At 48.7% G+C, this 21243-nt stretch overlaps 1 protein-coding gene across 1 annotated transcript in view; it reads right to left on the reverse strand.

Moving 5' to 3' along the window:
* LOC128837442 (acyl-CoA (8-3)-desaturase-like) overlaps positions 1-19939 on the reverse strand; it is a 34883-nt gene extending 14944 nt beyond the window's left edge. Inside the window, exons 1-5 of the mRNA XM_054028645.1 lie at positions 19681-19939; positions 8638-8748; positions 7873-8070; positions 6672-6773; positions 6348-6476 (exon numbers count right to left, since the gene is read on the reverse strand). Coding sequence (XP_053884620.1) covers positions 6348-6476; positions 6672-6773; positions 7873-8070; positions 8638-8748; positions 19681-19881 — 741 coding nt within the window. The 5' untranslated portion in view covers positions 19882-19939. The remainder of the gene's footprint in view (positions 1-6347; positions 6477-6671; positions 6774-7872; positions 8071-8637; positions 8749-19680) is intronic.
* Between the last annotated feature and the right edge of the window lie 1304 nt (positions 19940-21243).

The raw sequence follows: 21243 nt of genomic DNA on the forward strand, positions 1-21243 counted from the left end.
AATCTCCCTTGCTGCAAACTAAGCTGATTACTTCTTGTCCTACCCTTGGAGGACACGGAGAACAATTAATTGCTGTCCTCTTCATAACAGCCCTTAACACATTTGAAGACTTATGTTCCCCCTCAGCCTTCTCTTCTTTAAACTCCACATGCCCATGTTTTTTTTTAACCTTTCTTCATAGGTCAGATTTTTCTAAACATCATGTAATTTTTGTTGCTCTCCTCTGGACTCTCTCCAATTTGTCTACATCTTTCACAATACTCCAACTGAGGCCTCACCAGTGCTGAGCTGAGTGGAAGACTTACCTCACAAGTCTTACATATGACACTCCTGGTAACACATCCCAAAATTATATTTGCCTTTTTCCCAACATCATCACACTGTTGACTCATAGTCAGTTTGAGATCCATTATAACCTCCAGATCCTTTTCTCCAGTACTGCTGCCTAGCCACTTATTTCTCATTTTGTATTTGTGCATTTAATTCTTCCTTCCTAAGTATAGTACTTTGCACTTGTATTTACTGAATTTCATCTTACCGATTTCAGACCAATTCTCCAATTCATCAAGATAATTTTGAATTCTAATCCTGACCTCCAAGGACCTTGCAACCTCTCCCAGCTTGGTGTCATCTGCAAATTTTATAAGCATACTCTCCACACCATTATCCCAGCTGTTAATGAAAATACTGAATAGTACCAGTACAGACCTTTGCAGCACCCCACTGGATATGCCCTACCAGTTTAACAATGAGCCACTGCTAACTACTTTTTGAGAATGGTCTTTTAACCAGTTCTGCGTCCATCTTAGGCCTGGTCTACACTACGACTTTAATTCGGATTTATCAGCTTTAATTCGAATTAACCCTGTAACCGTCCACACAACGACGCCATTTAATTCGATGTAAAGGGCCCTTTAAATCGATTTCTGTACTCCACCCCAACGAGCGGAGTAGCGCCAAAATCGATTTTAGCAATTCAAATTAGGGTTAGTGTGGCCGCAATTCGATGGTATTGGCCTCCGGGAGCTATCCCACAGTGCATCATTGTGACCGCTCTGGACAGCAATCCGAACTCGGATGCACTGGCCAGGTAGACAGGAAAAGCCCCGCGAACATTTGAACTTCATTTCCTGTTTGCCCAGCGTGGAGAGCACAGGTGACCACAGATACCTCATCAGCACAGGTAACCATGCAGGCTGATAATCGAAAAAGAGCACCAGCATGGACCGTGAGGGAGGTACTGGATCTGATCGCTGTATGGGGAGAGGATTCAGTGCTTGCAGAACTTCGTTCTAAAAGACGAAATGCAAAAACTTTTGAAAAAATTTCCAAGGGCATGATGGAGAGAGGCCACAATAGGGACTCTGAGCAGTGCCGCGTGAAGGTCAAGGAGCTCAGACAAGCCTATCAAAAAACAAAGGAGGCAAACGGTCGCTCCGGGTCAGAGCCGCGGACATGCCGCTACTACGCCGAGCTGCATGCAATTCTAGGGGGGGCTGCCACCACTACCCCACCTTTGTTCGTGGATTCTGGGTCGGGGATAGTCTCGACGCCTGAGGATTCTGCCGATGGGGTAGAGGAGGAGGAGGAGGAGGAGGAGGATGAGCTTGCAGAGAGCACACAGCACTCCATTCTCCCCATCAGCCAGGATCTTTTTATCACCCTGACTGAAGTACCCTCCCAAGCCTCCCAAGCCAGTACCCAAGACTCTGACCCCATGGAAGGGACCTCAGGTGAGTTTACCTTTTAAAATATAAAACTTGTTTTAAAAGCAAACGGTTTTTAATGATTACTTTGCCTGACTTTGCATTCGCGGTCAGTTCAGCTACTGGAAAAGTCTGTAGCTACTGGAAAAGTCTGTTAACGTGTATGGGGATGGAGCGGAAATCCTCCAGGGACATCTCCATGAAGCTCTCCTGGAGGTACTCCGAAAGCCTTGCCAGAAGGTTTCTGGGCAGTGCATCCTTATTCCCTCCTCCATGGTAGGACACTTGACCACGCCATGCTTGCAGCAAGTAATCTGGTATCATTGCCTGACAAAGCCTGGCAGCGTATGGTCCCGGTGTTTGCTGGCATTCAAGCAACATCCGTTCTTTATCTTGTTGTGTAATCCTCAGGAGAGTGATATCACTCCTGGTAACCTGGTTGAAATACGGGAACTTAATTAAGGGGACAGAGGTGGCCGTTCCTACTGGGCTGTTTGCCTGTGGCGGAAAATAAATCCTTCCCTGCAGTTAGCCAAGCGCAGATGGGAAATTGGCCCTGAAGTTTTCCGCGTTTGGCTAGCAGGGATCTTCCCTGTTACCAGCCACGCGGTGGGGGGAGGGTACCGTGATCATCCCAGAGAATTCATGGCGAGCGGGGGGGTCGGCGGCGGGGGGGGGGGTAGTTTGGTGCCTGCAGGGATCTTCCCTGATACCAGCCACACGGTGGGGGGAGGGGTACCGTGATCATCCCAGAGAATTCATGGCGGGGGGGGGGGGGTTAGTTTGTTTTCTGGTGCTGCTGAATGTTAACAGAAAAACCGCAGCACTCTACTTGCCTGAAGGGGCCCAGACAAGCCCCCCCACACTGCCCCCCCCCCAACTGGCTGAGATTGGCCAGGCTTCTGCAGCACTCTACAGGCTATGCTTGGTATGTGGGAAAGGAGGGTGCAGAAGCTGTAAAACAATGGCTTACCATGGCCGCATGCAAGCCGAATTCTGTTGCCCAGACCTGTGATCTCTAGCAGCAAAGCCACAAGCACTCAGCATTAAGAGGCAAAATGCGACCTTGCACAGAAATCACATGTGCTATGTAATGTGAACAGTGTTGGTCACCGTGAAAGAGTATAAGCATTGTTCTGCAAAATGTAGCTTTTAAAACAATTCTCTCTTTTTTCCCCTCCCTACAGCAGCTGCAAATTCCTCAAGCCTCCCTCCTCCATCCCGAAGGTTATCACAGATAAGGCGTCGTAAGAAGAAGACGCGGGAGGACATGTTTTCTGAAATTATGCAATCCAGCAGGAGTGACAGAGCTCATCTGAATGAGTGGAAGGAAACAGTTTCAAAGTATAGGAAAGAAGTCAGTGAACGTGAGGAGAGGAGGGACCAACGTGAGGAGAGGAGAGACGATCGAGATGAGAGATGGCGGCAGGAAGACCAGAGGATGAAGGATGCAACGCTGGGGCTGCTCCGGCGTCTGGTGGAGGTTCAGGAACGGCTGCTGGAAAACAGACTGCCGCTTCAGCCCCTGTTCCACCCTCCCCCCTCCCCATGTTCCGTATCCTCCTCACCCAGACATGTAAGAACGCGGGGGGGGAGGCTCCGTACACCTTCCCATTCCACCCCAGTAGACAGCCCAAGCAAAAGGCTGTCATTTTTTTAACCTTTTCTTTGTGGCTTTTTCCTTCCCAGCAATCCTCCTCCCAAATACCACCCGGGTTCCCTCCCTCTTTTTCTAATCTATTAATAAAGAATAAATGATTTTTAAATGATAGTGACTTTATTTGGTTTGAAAGAAAGATGGGGGAAGGGGCAGGGTGGGTTCCTTACAGAAAATCAGTCAGTAAAGGGGGAGGGTTTTCATGAAGGAGAAACAAACAGATATTTCACACGGTAGCCTGGCCAGCCATGAAACTGGTTTTCAAAGCTTCTCTGATGCACAGCGCTTCATGGTGTGATCTTCTAATCGCCCTGGTGTCTGGCTGCGCGTAATCAGCAGCCAGGCGATTTGCCTCAGCCTCCCACCCCGCCATAAAGGTCTCCCCCTTACTTTCACAGAGATTGTGGAGCACACAGCAAGCAGAAATAACAATGGGGAGATTTCTTTGGCTGAGGTCAGAGCGAGTCAATAATGAACGCCAGCGACCTTTTAAACGGCCAAATGCACATTCTACCACCATTCTGCACTTGCTTAGCCTGTAGTTAAACAGCTCCTGACTCCTGTCTAGGCTGCCTGTGTATGGCTTCATAAGCCATGGCATTAAGGGGTAGGCTGGGTCCCCAAGAATAACTATGGGCATTTCAACATCCCCAACGGTTATTTTCTGGTCCGGAAAGTAAGTCCCTTGCTGCAGCCCTTTAAACAGAGTAGTGTTCCTGAAGACGCGAGCGTCATGAACCCTTCCCGCCCAGCCCGCGTTGATGTTGGTGAAACGTCCCTTGTGATCCACAAGTGCTTGCAGCACCATTGAAAAGTATCCCTTGCGGTTTATGTACTCGGTGGCTTGGTGCTCCGGTGCCAAGATAGGGATATGGGTTCCGTCTATTGCCCCACCACAGTTAGGGAATCCCATTGCAGCAAAACCATCCACTATAGCCTGCACATTTCCCAGAGTCACTAACTTTCGTAGCAGCACCTGAGTGATTGCTTTGGCTACTTGCATCACAGCAGCCCCCACAGTAGATTTGCCCACTCCAAATTGATTCCCGACTGACCGGTAGCTGTCTGGCGTTGCAAGCTTCCACAGGGCTATCGCCACGCGCTTCTCAACTGTGAGGGCTGCTCTCATCTTGGTATTCTGGCGTTTCAGGGCAGGAGACAGCAAGTCACAAAGTTCCATGAAAGTGCCCTTACGCATGCGAAAGTTCCGCAGCCACTGGGAATCGTCCCAGACCTGCAACACTATGCGGTCCCACCAGTCTGTGCTTGTTTCCCTTGCCCAGAATCGGCGTTCCATGGATAGAATCTGCCCCATTAACAACATGATCTCCAAAGCACCGGGGCCTGTGGTTTCACTGAATTCTGTGTCCGTGTCCGTGTCCATGTCCTCATCATGCTTGTCGCTGCGCTGCCGCCGCCGCTGCCTCCTCGCCTCGTTTCTCTGGTCCTGGCTGAGCATAAACTCCACGAGAACGCGCGAGGTGTTTGCAATATTCATGAGTGCTGTCTTGACCTCAGCGGGCTCCATGCTTGCCATGGTATGGAGTCTGCAGTGTTCACCCACCCAGGAAAAAAGGCGCGAAAATGGTTGTCTGCCGTCCGTTGCTTTCATGCAGGGAGGGAGGGAGGGAGGAAGTGAGGCTGTACCCAGAACCACCTGCGACGATGTTTTTTGTCCCATCAGGCACTGGGATCTTAACCCACAATCCCAATGGGCGCGGGAGACTGCGGGAACTATGGGATAGCTATGGAATTGCTACCCACAGTGCAACGGTGCAGAAATCGACGCTAGCCCCGGTACTTGGACGCACACCACCGAATTACTGTGCTAGTGTGGCCGCACTCATTTCGACTTTATACAACCTGTTTCTCAAATCCGAATTATCTAAATTCGGATTAATCCCGTAGTGTAGACATACCCTTATAGTAACTTCATCAAGACCATATTTCCCTAATTTTCTTATGAGAATATCATGGTGGGACTGCGTTAAAAGCATTACTAAAGTCCAGATATATCAAATTTACTGCTTCCCTGCACTGAGTAGGCCAACAATTCCTCAGTTCCAGGGGGAAAAAATCAGAAAGTCTGAGCCAGTCACTATATTCATTTGGGTTCATGTTTTAAAAAACCCAAATGTCAAAACCATTTCTGGAAGTGTTACACCAGAGATGCATTTGCACTCCAGCTGGGACCAATTCCAAATCTCACTGAAATTGACTGACAGATTCCCACTGATTTCAGTGGGCCCATGAATCCAGCACTGAATTAGCTAGTGTTTTGGCTGAATGCATAGGAATCTTGAATCACTTTTATATGCTAGCTGGTGTTTCACTTCCTGGAGCACTAAAATTAGCCAAGCTAATCTAAAAATTAACAAAACAAGCAACTTGTATCCAAATCTGTATCTCGTCATTGCTCTTCTTCAGCTAAGAAAATGAATACTGACTCATAATCATGAAGCAATCTTTAACACATTCGAAAACATAGCAAAAAAAGCAACTTTTAATGAAGTTTAACGGTATGGAAAGTTTAAAGAAGTTGTAACAAGTTGTTTGGAGCTGGGGAAGACAAAGTAATGTTAATATAAGACAACATTTTAAATCTGGGTAATTTTTATACTGATTCAAAAGCAGTTTAATGAACTTTCTTTTTTGCCTCCAGAGTAAAAGCTGGACATTTTCAGGCAAAACCAATTTTCCAAGTCAAAGTTATACCAGGACAAAAAAAAAAAAAACAAAACTACTGCCACTCCATGATCTCACTTCCTGTTCCTCTCTCACAGGAAATTGGATTTTAAGCAAGAGGTCCATCCCTCCCAACTCCTTCCCTGAATGCCTGAAATACAGAGGCAGCCCAGCTGTTCTGCAGCTCTGCATGATAGTTGGTGTTCTCCCCAACTTTATGCTGCTTCCTGATTTTGGATCCTTTTAATGCCGCATTCTTCCAGTGACCCAACCTGCCCCCAGACATCCCTCAGACTCACCTCCACAGACAGCGTCTTTCCCAAAGCAAAAAATAAGGGGTGCATGTTAACATCAGGGTCCTTGCGGAAGCAGTTGGGTTTGGCATGGTGCTGGAAGTGCAGATGATTCCACCAGCTGGCTGGCGCACCCTGCAGGAACAAATGAGACCATTCAAACTTCAATGCTGCCAAAAATAAGTCAACTCCTCACCCCTTCCCAAGAGCTGCACCACATTCCCCTCCCTGTCACAGTTAGGGAACGAGAGGTTTCTTGAACCTGTGGGGCTCCCTTGCTCACGAGTCCTGTTGAAACTCCGGCGACTGCTCTCAGCACCGAACACTTACCTTCAGATGGCCAATCACAAACTTGTGAACCAAGTGGTTCCATTTGGATTTGCTGAACACCGAGAGGTGCCCGAAATCGTGCTGGAGCCACCCAGCCTGGGCCTGGAAGACAAAAGGAATCACTGAGAAAGCAGCCAGAATTCAGTGAGCTTCTGCAACAGTGTTCATTCTCCACACATACAGTCGTAGGAACAACACTCCTGCTCTCCTGACGGTTCACCTTAAGCAGGTGAGAGCACCCTGTACTGGTCACAAGGAGATATTTCCATTCTCCACACACAATCCTAAACATCGCTCCCTCACTGTACTGCCACTAGACTCCAGCCTGGACCGGGTGAGGTTACAGAGCGCTGGAGAGTTGTTTACGTGGGGAAGGAGGGGCCAGGAAGAAAAGGCTATGGAACTAAGAATCAGAGCATTTATTCTCTTCAAACTGGTCGGAGCGCCATAACAAAGTAGCCTTTGAGGAGAAGCCTGTCTCCTCTGAGCATTTGTAATTCCAGAGGGACCACCTGGGCAAAGGAGGAACAGCTGGGGCTTTCATAGCTGCTATGTCCTCAGCTCCAGTGCACTATGTGTTCCCATGGGAACACAAGGAGGGCGTGGCTACTGCCTAGTGTCTCTCAAAGTTCATACAAAACAGAGCAGAGAAGTACAGCTATAGCAAGAAGTCCGGGACGAATGAAGCTCTCTAGCAGACTATGGGGAGGAGATACATAGGATACCAGTTCTAACTCCGCTTACTCAAAAAGCACGCATTGAGGGGCTGCATCCCCTCCCCTCAAGCCAGACCCTGGGAAGGAGGGGACTGTAATTCTCGTGAACCTGCCACATCCAGAGCTTCTGCTGTATTTCCAACAGCACCTCCTTCTAAGAGAGGTGGAGTCTAAGATAGCTGGGAGCTTCCCACAACCAATGCTCCACCCCTCCAGCTCCTCCTGTTAAGACAGGCAAGGAATGGAGAAGCTGTGAGCTCTCCATGTCCACTCCTACACTGCTCTTCACAGTGCCTCCTTCTGGGAGAGACCAAAAATGCAGTTGCTTTCAGCCCCCCCACTCCCAGCATTCCTGAAGCATTTTCAAGTTTATTTTTCCTTGGCTCACCAAGTAAAAGAGCATCACAGGTACTGACAGAGGCACCCGGGGATACATCATTGGTCCTGAGTTTGTGGATGTACAGGATGATCCCTGAGCAGTTTACCTGGACGGTGCCTAGCAGTAATGCAGAGAAGAGGAAAGGCAGCAAGGATGATCCAAAGTACCAGATGGTGAGCCAAGCGGCAGCATCCAGCAGCAGAATGTGCAGGAGAAGCAGGAAGAAGAAGAGGTGGTTGGGGCTGAGGAGTCCCATCCTCTCGACCGTAGTGCGCAGCTCGCGGAAGTCCTCTACCAGCAATTTCTGCAGGGAGACCCAACATTCAGCACTCTCCCATGGGTGTGCAGGACAGCAGCCTCAGGAGCCCTGGGAGCTCCAGAGGGGTCACTGCAGCAGCAGTGGAAAGCTGGGGTCCCCTCAGAGGCAGTAGCTGTGACATCAGGGAAAGTATGCAGCTGACATGCTATAATAACCCGTGGGTGGGTAAAGGGTCTCTGTGACACCGGGGAGAGCCTATGGCTGACTGGATCTGCCCTTCTCACTCCCACCCTCAGGTGAGGGTCACTAGAACACCAAAGGGATCCCCTGGTCAGTAGGACTGTATCACTGAGGAGAACCTGTAGCTAACATGTTCTGCTCCCCGCCTGATGAGTGTTGCGGTAACACAGGAGGGAACCTGTGACCAATAGGCCCTGTTTTTCTAGGATGGTATTGGTGGACACCAAGGGGAAGCCTTAAACAGGCATGAGTCCAAGATGCAATGTGATTTGCCATTTCCTGAGAGTTCTGGTTGCTAGTAAATGAGGGATATCAGCACATCCCAACAGCTGCCCTAATCCCATCCCAACATCCGACTTTTACGACACTCACATTTTTGCTGGGCTCAAAGCTGGGTTGATCCGATGCCAGTTCCCCAATCAACAGCGAGTTCATGTACTTTCTCACCAGAGCCTTGTCAAGGTGGAACGCTGTGAAAGGATCCTGAAACACAGACAAGAGAATGGGGTGAGATAAATCACACATTGGGGCAGGTGAAGCTGCCGGACCCTTCTTCTTTCCTTCCCAATGCCTTGGTGATCTCTTCAAAGCCAAAACAGATACCTTGCAGTAGGAGCTCTCTGCTAGCTAGATATTTCTAATGCACGTCACCATGGTATCTGGACCCTCTTCCTCCCGACCCCTGAATCAAAAGTCTTTCTTTTCCTGTCCAATCCATAACATGCTTCCTTGACCCCATTCTCTTCTGCTTCCTGTTTCCTCTCATTTCTGTCCTTTTGTGCAACACCAGCCATTCCCTCTTCTGGCTCCAACCTCTCCACTTTCAAAATATGAACCAATGTGCCCTCTTCTGTACTCCACCTGGTTCTCTGATACCCCATTTCCCCCTCTCCTGTGCCTCTAACCATTCCAAGCAATGATTTACTCCCATTTCCTCCACTTCCCATACTTCCAGCTGGGCTAAGGGCAGGCAGCAAAGCTTATGCTGCAGTTGCTCCCCCTAATCACAGGAACTGCTGTGACATCTCCAATAGGCATTGCTAAATGGATGTTCTGCACTCTCCCTACTGGACTAACCAGCATGGTTCATCCACCGCAAAGGGCTGGAGGCAGAGTGCTGCCTCAGTGACCTGCAGAATGGGTGTACAGGAGCTAGTGGGGAGACAGGCTGGGGACTGGGGCAACTGGAGGGTAGGGACAGGACTGGGCCGGCTGAATTGAAAAGGTTAATCAAGTGAAGAAGGAGGGTTTAGGACAGGGATCGGCAACCTTTCAGAAGTGCTGTGTGGAGTCTTCATTTATTCCCTCTAATTTAAGGTTTCTCGTGCCAGTAATACATGGTAACATTTTTAGAGGGTCTCTTTCTATAAGTCTATAATATATCACTAAACTGTTGTTGTTTGTAAAGTAAATATGGATTTTAAAATGTTTAAGAAGCTTCATTTAAAATTAAATTAAAATGCAGAGCCCCCCAGACCAGTGGCCAGGACCCGGGCAGCATGAGTGCCACTGAAAATCAGTTCGTGTGCCACCTTCGGCACCCGTGCCATAGGTTGCCTACCCCTGGTTTAGGAGGTTCCCCCAACTTCTGCCACTCACTGCAAACAAACCCCCCAGGCTGTTCCAGGCTCGTCCCCACTGACACTCTCCCACAGGCCCATCCCCCAGCTTCACTGCTTACTACTGCTCCCCCTCTAGCTGCCTTTGGTTCCCTCAGGTGCCTCCCACAACATTACTGAACAGTCTGTGTAATAAGCTCCTGACTCCCCCTTGTGCACCGCTGCTTGGGAGAGCCCTGGCAGGGAAATCAGTGACTTCTTGTCACTTGGGAAAATTATCAATCACTTAACAATCACTTATATCAGAGGGGTAGCCATGTTAGTCTGTATCGACAAAAACAACGAGGAGTCTGGTGCCATCGGACTCCTTGGATTTTTTTAGCAGTTTTATGTTCCCTGTGCCCTCTCTGGGAAAGCGTGGCCTCAACGAAGCAAGTCAGGGTTTATATACCTGTATCACTATATTCACAATCCACCTGGCTTTAGATTCCAAACCCACTGGAGGGGGCGCACGTGTTAGTTTGGTGCCTCACTCCCATTGAAAGTCTCCCACTTTGTCTCATGTTACATTTCCTCTCCCCGTGCCTGTCCTAGCATTGCAGTTACAGTCTTCCCAGGACTAACTTTGCTTTCTCTTTTCAAGGGAATCCCTGCCCCCACTCCTGGTTTTTTTTGTTTCTAGTACATTGCTCAGCACCACACGTGCCCACATGGCTTTGTGTTCTTTTGGAAAGTGCTGGCCCTTTAAATGGCACCTAGCCAGGGACAGTTTTCAAATGTGGCTGATGCAGCCAATTCCAGCTCAGCCTTGTTGTATTTAATCAGGAAGGGGAGAGGGCATCCTCTCAGCTCAGGCTTACCTAAACAGGGGAGAGGGAGAGGGGTATTTTCATCTCTGTTCTCCTATTGGAAGAGGGAGAATAAGGGGGTTGTACATGGACAGACCAGGAGATGGTGGTACCACAAGTTTAGACCAATCATAGTGGTGGTTGTACAACCTGGCAGTAAAGTCTCAAGGGAGGGTGGGGGTAGGGGATTGTGATGGGGCTTTAATGTACCTTCTAAGAATCATGGTACTGAGGAAGCAAGCCACACATTTAAAGGAGAAGTGCTTTTCCTTTCCTTTTGTTTTTTCTAGGAGTCTGATTTTGGATTTCCAGTATAGAAATATCCAAAAAAAGCTGGGATTCACTCCAGCTCAGCTACTTCAGAGGTCAGCAGTTCTGTTTCACCCAATTGTAGTTACTCTCTGAAGATGAGAAAGCGTAACACTTGTTGTGTGTGTCACAGTTCAGGACAACTGCTCCCATATTCCCTCCATATGGTTCAGCAAGGGCATCCCACGCTAGACTTTTGGCTCCCCAGCCTTGCCTCTCTTGAGTGGAAACCCATTTCTCTCTCCCTTCTGAACAGGGTATTTCCAGGCTGAATAGTTTATAGATTCATAGATTCATAGATTCTAGGACTGGAAGGGACCTCGAGAGGTCATCGAGTCCAGTCCCCTGCCCGCATGGCAGGACCAAATACTGCCTAGACCATCCCTAGTAGACATTTATCTAACCTACCCTTAAATATCTCCAGAGACGGAGATTCCACAACCTCCCTAGGCAATTTGTTCCAGTGTTTAACCACCCTGACAGTTAGGAACTTTTTCCTAATGTCCAATCTAGACCTCCCTTGCTGCAGTTTAAACCCATTGTTTCTGGTTCTATCCTTAGAGGCTAAGGTGAACAAGTTCTCTCCCTCCTCCTTATGACACCCTTTTATATACCTGAAAACTGCTATCATGTCCCCTCTCAGTCTTCTCTTTTCCAAACTAAACAAACCCAATTCTTTCAGCCTTCCTTCATAGGTCATGTTCTCAAGACCTTTAATCATTCTTGTTGCTCTTCTTTGGACCCTTTCCAGTTTCTCCACATCTTTTTTAAAATGCGGCGCCCAGAACTGGACACAATACTCCAGCTGAGGCCTAACCAGAGCAGAGTAGAGCGGAAGAATGACTTCTCGTGTCTTGCTCACAACACACCTGTTAATGCATCCCAGAATCATGTTTGCTTTGTTTGCAACAGCATCACACTGTTGACTCATATTTAGCTTGTGGTCCACTATAACCCCTAGATCCCTTTCTGCCGTACTCCTTCCTAGACAGTCTTTTCCCATTCTGTATGTGTGAAATTGATTTTTCCTTCCTAAGTGGAGCACTTTGCATTTGTCTTTGTTAAACTTCATCCTGTTTAACTCAGACCATTTCTCCAATTTGTCCAGATCATTTTGAATTATGACCCTGTCCTCCAAAGTAGTTGCAATCCCTCCCAGTTTGGTATCATCCGCAAACTTAATAAGCGTACTTTCTATGCCAATATCTAAGTCGTTGATGAAGATATTGAACAGAGCCGGTCCCAAAACAGACCCCTGCGGTACCCCACTCGTTACGCCTTTCCAGCAGGATTGGGAACCATTAATAACAACTCTCTGAGTACGATTATCCAGCCAGTTATGCACCCACCTTATAGTAGCCCCATCTAATTTGTATTTGCCTAGTTTATCGATAAGAATATCATGCGAGACCGTATCAAATGCCTTACTACCTGCCTACACTGTGTTATTCCCCAGCAAGGCGGACTGCCTCAACAGGCCAGGGTCTGTGCTTTGCTTTCTTTTCAGAGATTAATAACAGGGTAATTGCCAACAGTTATGAGTTACCATACAGCTCTTTCTAAGCAAGCACTTTAATTCTTAAGGGAAAAGCATTACAGAGAGAACGTATTTTAAAACAATAAAAGAACCTACAGGCATGGTAATATGCTTACCAGAGATCACCTCAACGCCAACATGGGCTCTGGGAGGTTAACAGTCCTTCAGACCCCTCCCAGCGGTTGTCCGATGGTTTCAGGTTTATAGCACCCTTTGCTCAGAACAAGAACCCAAGTTTTATGGGGCCTCAGTGGACCAAAGACCTCCCGACCCTCTCCTAAGGAGTGGGGGCCCCCTGGGATAAGAGGGCCTGGCCGTTTGCTGGATCAGAAAGAAGGTCCAAGTCAGTTTTAACTCAGGCTATTTAACCAAAAGTCCTTTCTTTGTATGTTGATCTCTGGAAAATCCAGTTTATGCAAACCTCATCAGGGAGGAGTGCTTCTCTGGAGATGTTATAACCTGAACGCCTTTGACTAATCAACGTTCCCCTCTTTTCTCAGTTCCTGGAGAAGCTGGATTTATTCTTCCCGTGGAAATACATATAATACCTGGCCCACAAGGATATATATACCACTCATTTAATACAATGGACTCCAAAGATATTAAACACAATTCAATAAAATAAGGTTTAACGCAGTTCAATAAGGTTTGTGCAGGCTATTGCAGGATATTATCATATCTGTCACAATTTGCTCCCCGGGTCTGTTAATACCTGATAGCACATAAATCCAACCCTAGATGCCTGTGACCCTTATGACTGACCCATTTCTCAGACACCCCTTCACTGGAACAGGGCTTAAAATGGATGGAATTGTCATGATATTGTGGAGGTTGCGAAGGTCCGCACAGTGCCTTAGGCTGCTGGCTATACCCATATTGTGCAGCCCTAGAAGGCATTGGGCTCCAAATTCCATTCCTACTCCGGTCAGTGTCTGGGATTAAAAGGGACTTAATGAAATTGAAATGTCGTCAATCACAATAAGTTAAGAGTAGTTTCAGGTACTATGTCTGCCCCGAGTCCATGTGCCAAACTTTGTTGTTTACAACCACATTGTCCTAATTTTTTAAAAAGCTTTTCTCTCCCCTTGTGTGAAAGACTCAGAGAGAAACTGACTACACAGGGAAAGAGCAAATGTGATGTGACTACCCATGTAGGCGCTATCAAATACACACATTTTTCCAGTTCTAGTAATCTTAGCTATTGTTTCTTGTAAAAATAGCAGGGAAAACATTTTCAGACACCAGGGTGATTTTTAAGTTGATAGTACCCTTTAATAATACTCTGCAATTATACAGCTCTTTGCAAACACTGGGCTAGATTTTCAAAGGTAGAGGAATATAATGGTGCGCACATGCTTAATTTACTCAGGCAAATATTTGATGTGTACCTTGTATGCACAAGTGAAATATTTGTATGCAGATGTGGCTTGACTGTCCGTGTCTGAATGCATGTGTGCAAGAGTGCGCACCTAATCTTGAAAATCTGGCCCATTATGGAGATTGCGTTTGAAAATCTTCCAGTGTTGCCTTAGATAGTTTTACCTCCTGTGAACAGCTGTTTATACCCACCACAGTATCATGTGCTTAGTACAGACAATACAGTAGAACCTCAGAGTAAAGAACACCCTGAGAATGGAGGTTGTTCGTAACTCTGAAATGTTCGTAACTCTCAATAAAATGTTATGGTTGTTCTTCCAAAAGTTTACAACTGAACATTAACTTAATACAGCTTAGAAACTTTACTAAGCAGAAGAAAAATGCTGCTTTCCCTTTGCTTTTTTAGAAGTTTACATTTAACACAGTACTGTACTGTATTTCTGTATGTTTTTTGTCTCGGCTGCTGCCTTATTGTGTACTTCTGGTTCCAAATAAGGCATGTGGTTGACTGGTCAGTTCGTAACTCTGATATTCTACTGTATCTAATAACACTGCAAATACTGATCTTATCTAAAACAATTAACAAGTGATGTGCTCTTACACTATGTATGTAGTTATGAAGTACTAGGTATTTTTCATTATCTCCTTGTTATAGATGAGGAAAGTGCAGCTGAGAGAGGTTAAGATCCAACGCCCTGACCATGCAAATACTTACCTCAATGGGACTACTCAGATAAATAAAATTAAATGTGCAGAAGTGTTTACAGGTTCAGACTCACCATTTTCAAAAGTGTTCACTAATTTTGTATGCCTAATTTGAAGACAACTTAAACAGATGGATACCACTAGGCACCCTCAGTCAAAAATGAGACGGGAGAGATTCCAGAAGACTGGAAAAGGGCAAATATAGTGCCCATCTATAAAAAGGGAAATAAAAACAACCCAGGTAACTACAGACCAGTTAGTTTAACTTCTGTGCCAGGGAAGATAATGGAGCAAGTAATTAAGGAAATCATCTGCCAACACTTGGAAGGTGGTAAGGTGATAGGGAATAGCCAGCATGGATTTGTGAAGAACAAATCATGTCAAACCAATCTGATAGCTTTCTTTGATAGGATAACGAGCCTTGTGGATAAGGGTGAAGCGGTGGATGTGGTATACCTAGACTTTAGTAAGGCATTTGATACGGTCTCGCATGATATTCTTATCGATAAACTAGGCAAATACAAATTAGATGGGGCTACTATAAGGTGGGTGCATAACTGGCTGGATAATCGTACTCAGAGAGTTGTTATTAATGGTTCCCAATCCTGCTGGAAAGGCGTAACGAGTGGGGTACCGCAGGGGTCTGTTTTGGGACCGGCTCTGTTCAATATCTTCATCAACGACTTAGATATTGGCATAGAAAGTACGCTTATTAAGTTTGCGGATGATACCAAACTGGGAGGGATTGCAACTACTTTGGAGGACAGGGTCATAATTCAAAATGATCTGGACAAATTGGAGAAATGGTCTGAGTTAAACAGGATGAAGTTTAACAAAGACAAATGCAAAGTGCTCCACTTAGGAAGGAAAAATCAATTTCACACATACAGAATGGGAAAAGACTGTCTAGGAAGGAGTACGGCAGAAAGGGATCTAGGGGTTATAGTGGACCACAAGCTAAATATGAGTCAACAGTGTGATGCTGTTGCAAAAAAAGCAAACATGATTCTGGGATGCATTAACAGGTGTGTTGTGAGCAAGACACGAGAAGTCATTCTTCCGCTCTACTCTGCTCTGGTTAGGCCTCAGCTGGAGTATTGTGTCCAGTTCTGGGCGCCGCATTTTAAAAAAGATGTGGAGAAACTGGAAAGGGTCCAAAGAAGAGCAACAAGAATGATTAAAGGTCTTGAGAACATGACCTATGAAGGAAGGCTGAAAGAATTGGGTTTGTTTAGTTTGGAAAAGAGAAGACTGAGAGGGGACATGATAGCAGTTTTCAGGTATCTAAAAGGGTGTCATAAGGAGGAGGGAGAGAACTTGTTCACCTTAGCCTCTAAGGATAGAACCAGAAACAATGGGTTTAAACTGCAGCAAGGGAGGTCTAGATTGGACATTAGGAAAAAGTTCCTAACTGTCAGGGTGGTTAAACACTGGAACAAATTGCCTAGGGAGGTTGTGGAATCTCCGTCTCTGGAGATATTTAAGAGTAGGTTAGATAAATGTCTATTAGGGATGGTCTAGGCAGTATTTGGTCCTGCCATGCGGGCAGGGGACTGGACTCGATGACCTCTCGAGGTCCCTTCCAGTCCTATAATCTATGAATCTATGAATCTATGAATCTTTTCTAAGCCTCAGTTTCCAAACATGTAAAATGTAATACCCACATGTGGCTGTGCAGATTTTAAATTCAGTATTTTTTGGAGGTGTTCTCTCTGGTAGAAGTTCTCATTGCCATTTCTCAGACCCAGAGAGTTAAACTGCATTATTTAGGCTGGGCATGTTGTAGTCTACTGAATCAGGAATGGAGCAGGCAATTTAAATTGCTTTTTGAGTTTTCTCACATCTCATTGCAAAAAACGGTCTTCTGAAATCTTTTCAAACTTCACAGTTTGTGGGTCTGCAAAAACCACACAAAGGGAACTGGTGAAAAATCTTACGTGTGAAAATCTTTTTACCACTTTCACCCAGCCCAAGTCCTACCCTCTGCTGTCAGCTCCCCACATTGAGATGCCTTGGGATCATAGGCGTGCGCACGGGGTGTGCCGCGTGTGCCCCAGCACACCCTAATGCCCTGAGCTCCAGCTGGGAAGGCTGCTCCTCCCCCCTCCTCAGCTGTTTGCCGGGCAGGCTCAAATCAACTGCTTCCTGACTCCCTGCTCCGGCAGGGGCCGAGTGAGTATCACAAAAAAAAAAAAAAAAAAAGAAAGAAAGCCTTAGGGTTAGGTGTGAGTGGGAGTGCGGGGCTATCAGCAGCAGCATAGCCAGCCCCTGCTTGCCTAGGGCTGCCCCGCACCTCTTGGGCTGGCATCTCTTGGGCTGATGGCCATGGGGTCCACGTGTATGGCTGCTCTCTGCCAGCCAGGCTCCACTCCGGCCACAGCAGGCAGCAGGTGACCCAAGGGAGCCCAGCTAGGTTAGGGCTGGGTGCAGTGGGAGAAGCTGCAGATACCGGCAGGAACCACGCGGGGGTGGGGGACAAGAAGCCCCAGACGGGGCTGGACCCACGTGAGGGGAGGGAGTGGGGGAGGGGAGAAGCCCGGACCCAAGCAGGAGCTGCACTGGGGAGGGGGAGGGGGCGGGGGAGAAGCCCGGACCCCAGCAGGAGCTGCACTGGGGGAGGGGGGAACGGGGGGGGGCAGAGGAGCCACACTGGGGCAGGGAGTAGAAGCCTGGACCCTGGCAGAAGATGTGGGGTTGAAGTCCCCGTCTCGGGAGCCCCAGCCACCCTAGTGGGGAAAGTTGCAGGGCTGAAGCCCTGACCCCACTCTGTGTGGAGCTGGCCTGAGCCCCTCTGTCTCCCATCCCACCCGTGGAGCTGGGGCTGCATGCTTCTGCGGGGCAGTGTTTGGCTCCGCAGGGAGGCTAGGACCCTCATCTCATGGTAAGGGGTCCAGGGCCAGGGGGGTTGGATAAGGGGTGGGGGCAGTCAGGGGACAGGGAGCAGGGTGGGTTAGATAGGGGGTGGGATCCTGGGGGGATGGTTAGGGGCAGGGGGTCTCTGGAGGGGGCAGTCAGGGAGCAGGGGGGGTTGGATGGGGTATGGGAGTCCCACGGTCTGTCAGGGGGCAGATAGGGGTCAGGGGACAGGGAGCAAGGAAGGTCCTGGGGGGCAATTGAGGGGGGTCTTTGGAAGCGGTGGTCAGGGGACAAGGAGCTGGGGGGGTTGTATGGGTCAGGAGTTCTGGGGGGGACTGTCAGGGGGCAGGGAGCAGTTGGATAGGCGTGGCAGTCCTGGGGGTCTGTCTAGGGGCAGGGATGTGGATAAGGCAGTCAGGTCGGGGCAGTCAGGGGACAGGTAGGGGGTAGGGTCCTAGGGGAGCAGTCAGGGGACAAGGAGCAGGGAGGCTTAGATAGGGGGAGGGGTTCCGGGGGGCAGTTAAGGGCAGGGGTCCCAGGAGGTGGTAGTCAGGGGACCAATGGGGGTTGAGGGTTCTGAGGGGGGCAGTCAGGGGGCAGGAAGTAGGAGGGAATGGATGGGGGCAGGATGGGGGTGGGGCTAGGGCAGGGTGGGGCTCCCTGGGTGCACACCCTAATGAAATGGGCTGCGCACGCCTATGCTTGGGACAACTGACAGTTGGGGTGCACACAGCCAGGGCATACATGCAAAAATATGTACCATGCTTTAACGAAGTAGGCATTCATGTGCTGGCAAGTAAACCCCAGAAACCATATGTGGAGTGAACAGACAAGTGATCTCATGAAGCATAATGGGCATAAGTCAGCTTGTGCTTTAAAAGTGAAAGCTCAGCAGGGTAGGGATTTTGGTCTCTGTTTAGCATCAGTTACCTAAATACCAAGTACATCTACACTGCTATATAAAAAATAAATCAGAACTAAAATCCTGGAAAGCAGATGCACTTTAGAGACCCAGTCCACCAAAGCAGTTAAGCATGTGCTTAATTTTAAGTGTGTGAGCAATCCCATTGACTTCATGCTTAAAGATAAGCATATGCTTAAGTGCTTTACTAGATTGGGGCCTAAGTGAAGGAGCTGAGGATAATACTGACAACAATACCCTTGTAAGGGGTAAACAAGAAACCCCCATCTCTCCAAATTATCTCTTCCCTGCTGAATCTAGATGTTCAGCAACATGCTACCAGGACTTTGCTGGTGGGGCCTTCCCTTCACCTTTTGTATCAACCTCCAGCTAGCAGATATATGGTAAGTCCAGTGCTAAACATACTGTGATCTGCTTTTTACCTCAGACTGCAGCTTCAAAATCTCTGATTCACAATCAGAATTAAACAAATAAGCCAAGCTACCACTTCAACTGAAATAAGCAGATCCCACTACTTATCTCCCTCTCCCCATTAGCACATCCCCTTGCCACCAGTGGGGCACATGTTCTACAGAACTTGTCCTTTCTTCTTCCCCTCCCTGTCTAAGTTACTACAGACTTTCAGGATTCCCATCACCATACAGCTGCTCCAGAAAGCCCCTTCCCCAGACTCTCACTCAGGTACATAGGAGAACTTGGACCACAGAGTCATCCTGCTGGTCTTTACCAGGATCTCTGTGTGGGGAGTAGTGCTGTTCACAGAACTGTGGAAGTATCATCAGCATATGCACAGGGCTTCAAAGAGCAGGTGGCCCTTTGGAACTGGGCTAACTCAGGTGTTCCACCATCTGTGCCCCATACACACTCCATGCTGTTCCCTCCTCCTGATGTGCTCCCTCCATTCCTCTCATTTCCTGGCATTGCCTCTAGATACAGCCCTTTGATTTTTCCAATTTACAGCTCTCCACTCCCACTACAGGGAATAAAATCCCTGCAGTTGAATCCCTTCGTGCTCTCCCCTTTACATAACATTTAGCTTGTGCCTAGTACCGCCTCTCCCATTAGCTCATCCCCCAGGGTCTGCCACCTCCCATCCCCACTGCCCCTGCTGATCTCCCCAACTCTTTAATGCTTGCCACACACAAAAACTCCCCACGGTGTGCTGGCACCACCAGGCGGGCACAGGCACAGTGCAACCCAAAATCAGCACCCGCGATGACCCGCTCGCCACCTGCCCCAGCCTCAGTGCGGGGCTCAGCGCTGCACGGGGAATAAAGGGAACCCTCCAGCCCCGGCCCTCACCGTGGCGTCCTGCCCCGCGTAGTGACTGATGACTCGGGGGCCCCCCGGGTGGCGCCGGTAGAACTGGCTGATGTCATAGACCTTCCTGTTGATCACCAGCCACCGCTCCTGCTGCGGGTGGCCCCGGCCCGTGCGGAGCCCGATCTCCTCCCAGGTGAAGCGCCGCGGGGAGGAGCCCGCAGCCGGCTCCGGCTCCTCCATTCCCGCTTGCTGCCGCCGCACTCAGGCCGGCTCTGCCAGTTCAGCACCGCCTCTGTCCGCCTGAGCGCGAGCGGCGCCCTGCCCCGGGACACGCCCCTCGGAGTCCTCCAGCCCCGCCCACTAGAGAGCGCATTGGGTAACCTGTTCCCTAACCCCGCCCCCACAGCCGCCTCGCCGAGAACTGGTTGGTTTCACCCCGGCACATTGGATTCCACCCCTGCAGAGATCCCCAATGTCATTGGTTCTTGAGTGACTCCGGCCCACCCGAGGCTGGGGGGCGAGGGGGCTGACAATAGGGTGACCAGATGTCCCGATTTTTGGAGTCTTTTTCTTATATAGGCTCCTATTACCCCCCACCCCAGGTCCCGATTTTTCACACTTGCTGTCTGGTCACCCTAGCTGAGAATGGGAACTGGAATGTCACTTCTGCTTGCCTCTAAAGGCCACCAAATGGCAGAAGAAATGGATGGTTCCCCAACTCCCCTGCTCCCTGATTAAATCCTTCTTATGGCTCCATTCAGCCGGTTGCTTCCCATGCTGCATTTCAGGACAAAGGCACATGGCGACTTCTGCAGAGTTTACAGAGATGTGAGGGAAGATCCAGTTGGATTTGGTAACAGGCGGTGTGGGGAAAGGAGAGCAAGTGAGTGAACATGATACCCAGGTTGTGAGCACAGGGTATGGGGAGGAGGACAGCAAGGGATGGTGAACAACATTAAAGGAGATAAAATGGTGAACAGAGATGGGAAATCATCTACCAGAGATCAGAGATGAGCAGTGTGTGACATGGTGAGGTGGAGAGAGGCACCAAGGCAGATGACCCTAGGTCACTGGTCAATCATGTGGGAAAGGGAGAAGAAGTGAAGGGCCGTGCCATCAGACGAGGCAGCAGCCTGGAAACTGAAGTCACCAGGATAAGTATGAGAGGAGGAAGGAAACCTGGTGAGCCAGGCTGTCAACAGGGGAGCAACAAGGGAGGAGGGCCCAGGCCCCTTTGGCACTTGACCAGCGCTGTCATAACAGTGGAGTTCTTCCCTGCTAGAATGACAGAGGGGTGGCTGGGCCAAATTTGAGTGGTGTTGCAACCCCATGCACCAGGTTACAACACCACTCAAATTTGAGGTGGCTAGGCAGGTAACACACACACATCCTCTCTCTCTGTTTTCTGTTGCTGGCTTCTCTTTCTATTGATGGGACCAAAAAGTAACTAAGACCACCTGAGCTGTTGCCACTGCCTCTTATCTAAACTAATGATGTACTTAAATAGCTAACACTCCTCCCTCTTCTGATTTGAAGGCGGGGGGGGGGGGGGGGGTTGGCAGTTGTGAGGGATGTTAAGTTGTTCAGCACCAGCAGAGACTA

The sequence above is a fragment of the Malaclemys terrapin genome, chromosome 4 (genome assembly GCF_027887155.1).
Source record: "Malaclemys terrapin pileata isolate rMalTer1 chromosome 4, rMalTer1.hap1, whole genome shotgun sequence".
In the NCBI taxonomy this organism is placed as follows: domain Eukaryota; kingdom Metazoa; phylum Chordata; order Testudines; family Emydidae; genus Malaclemys; species Malaclemys terrapin.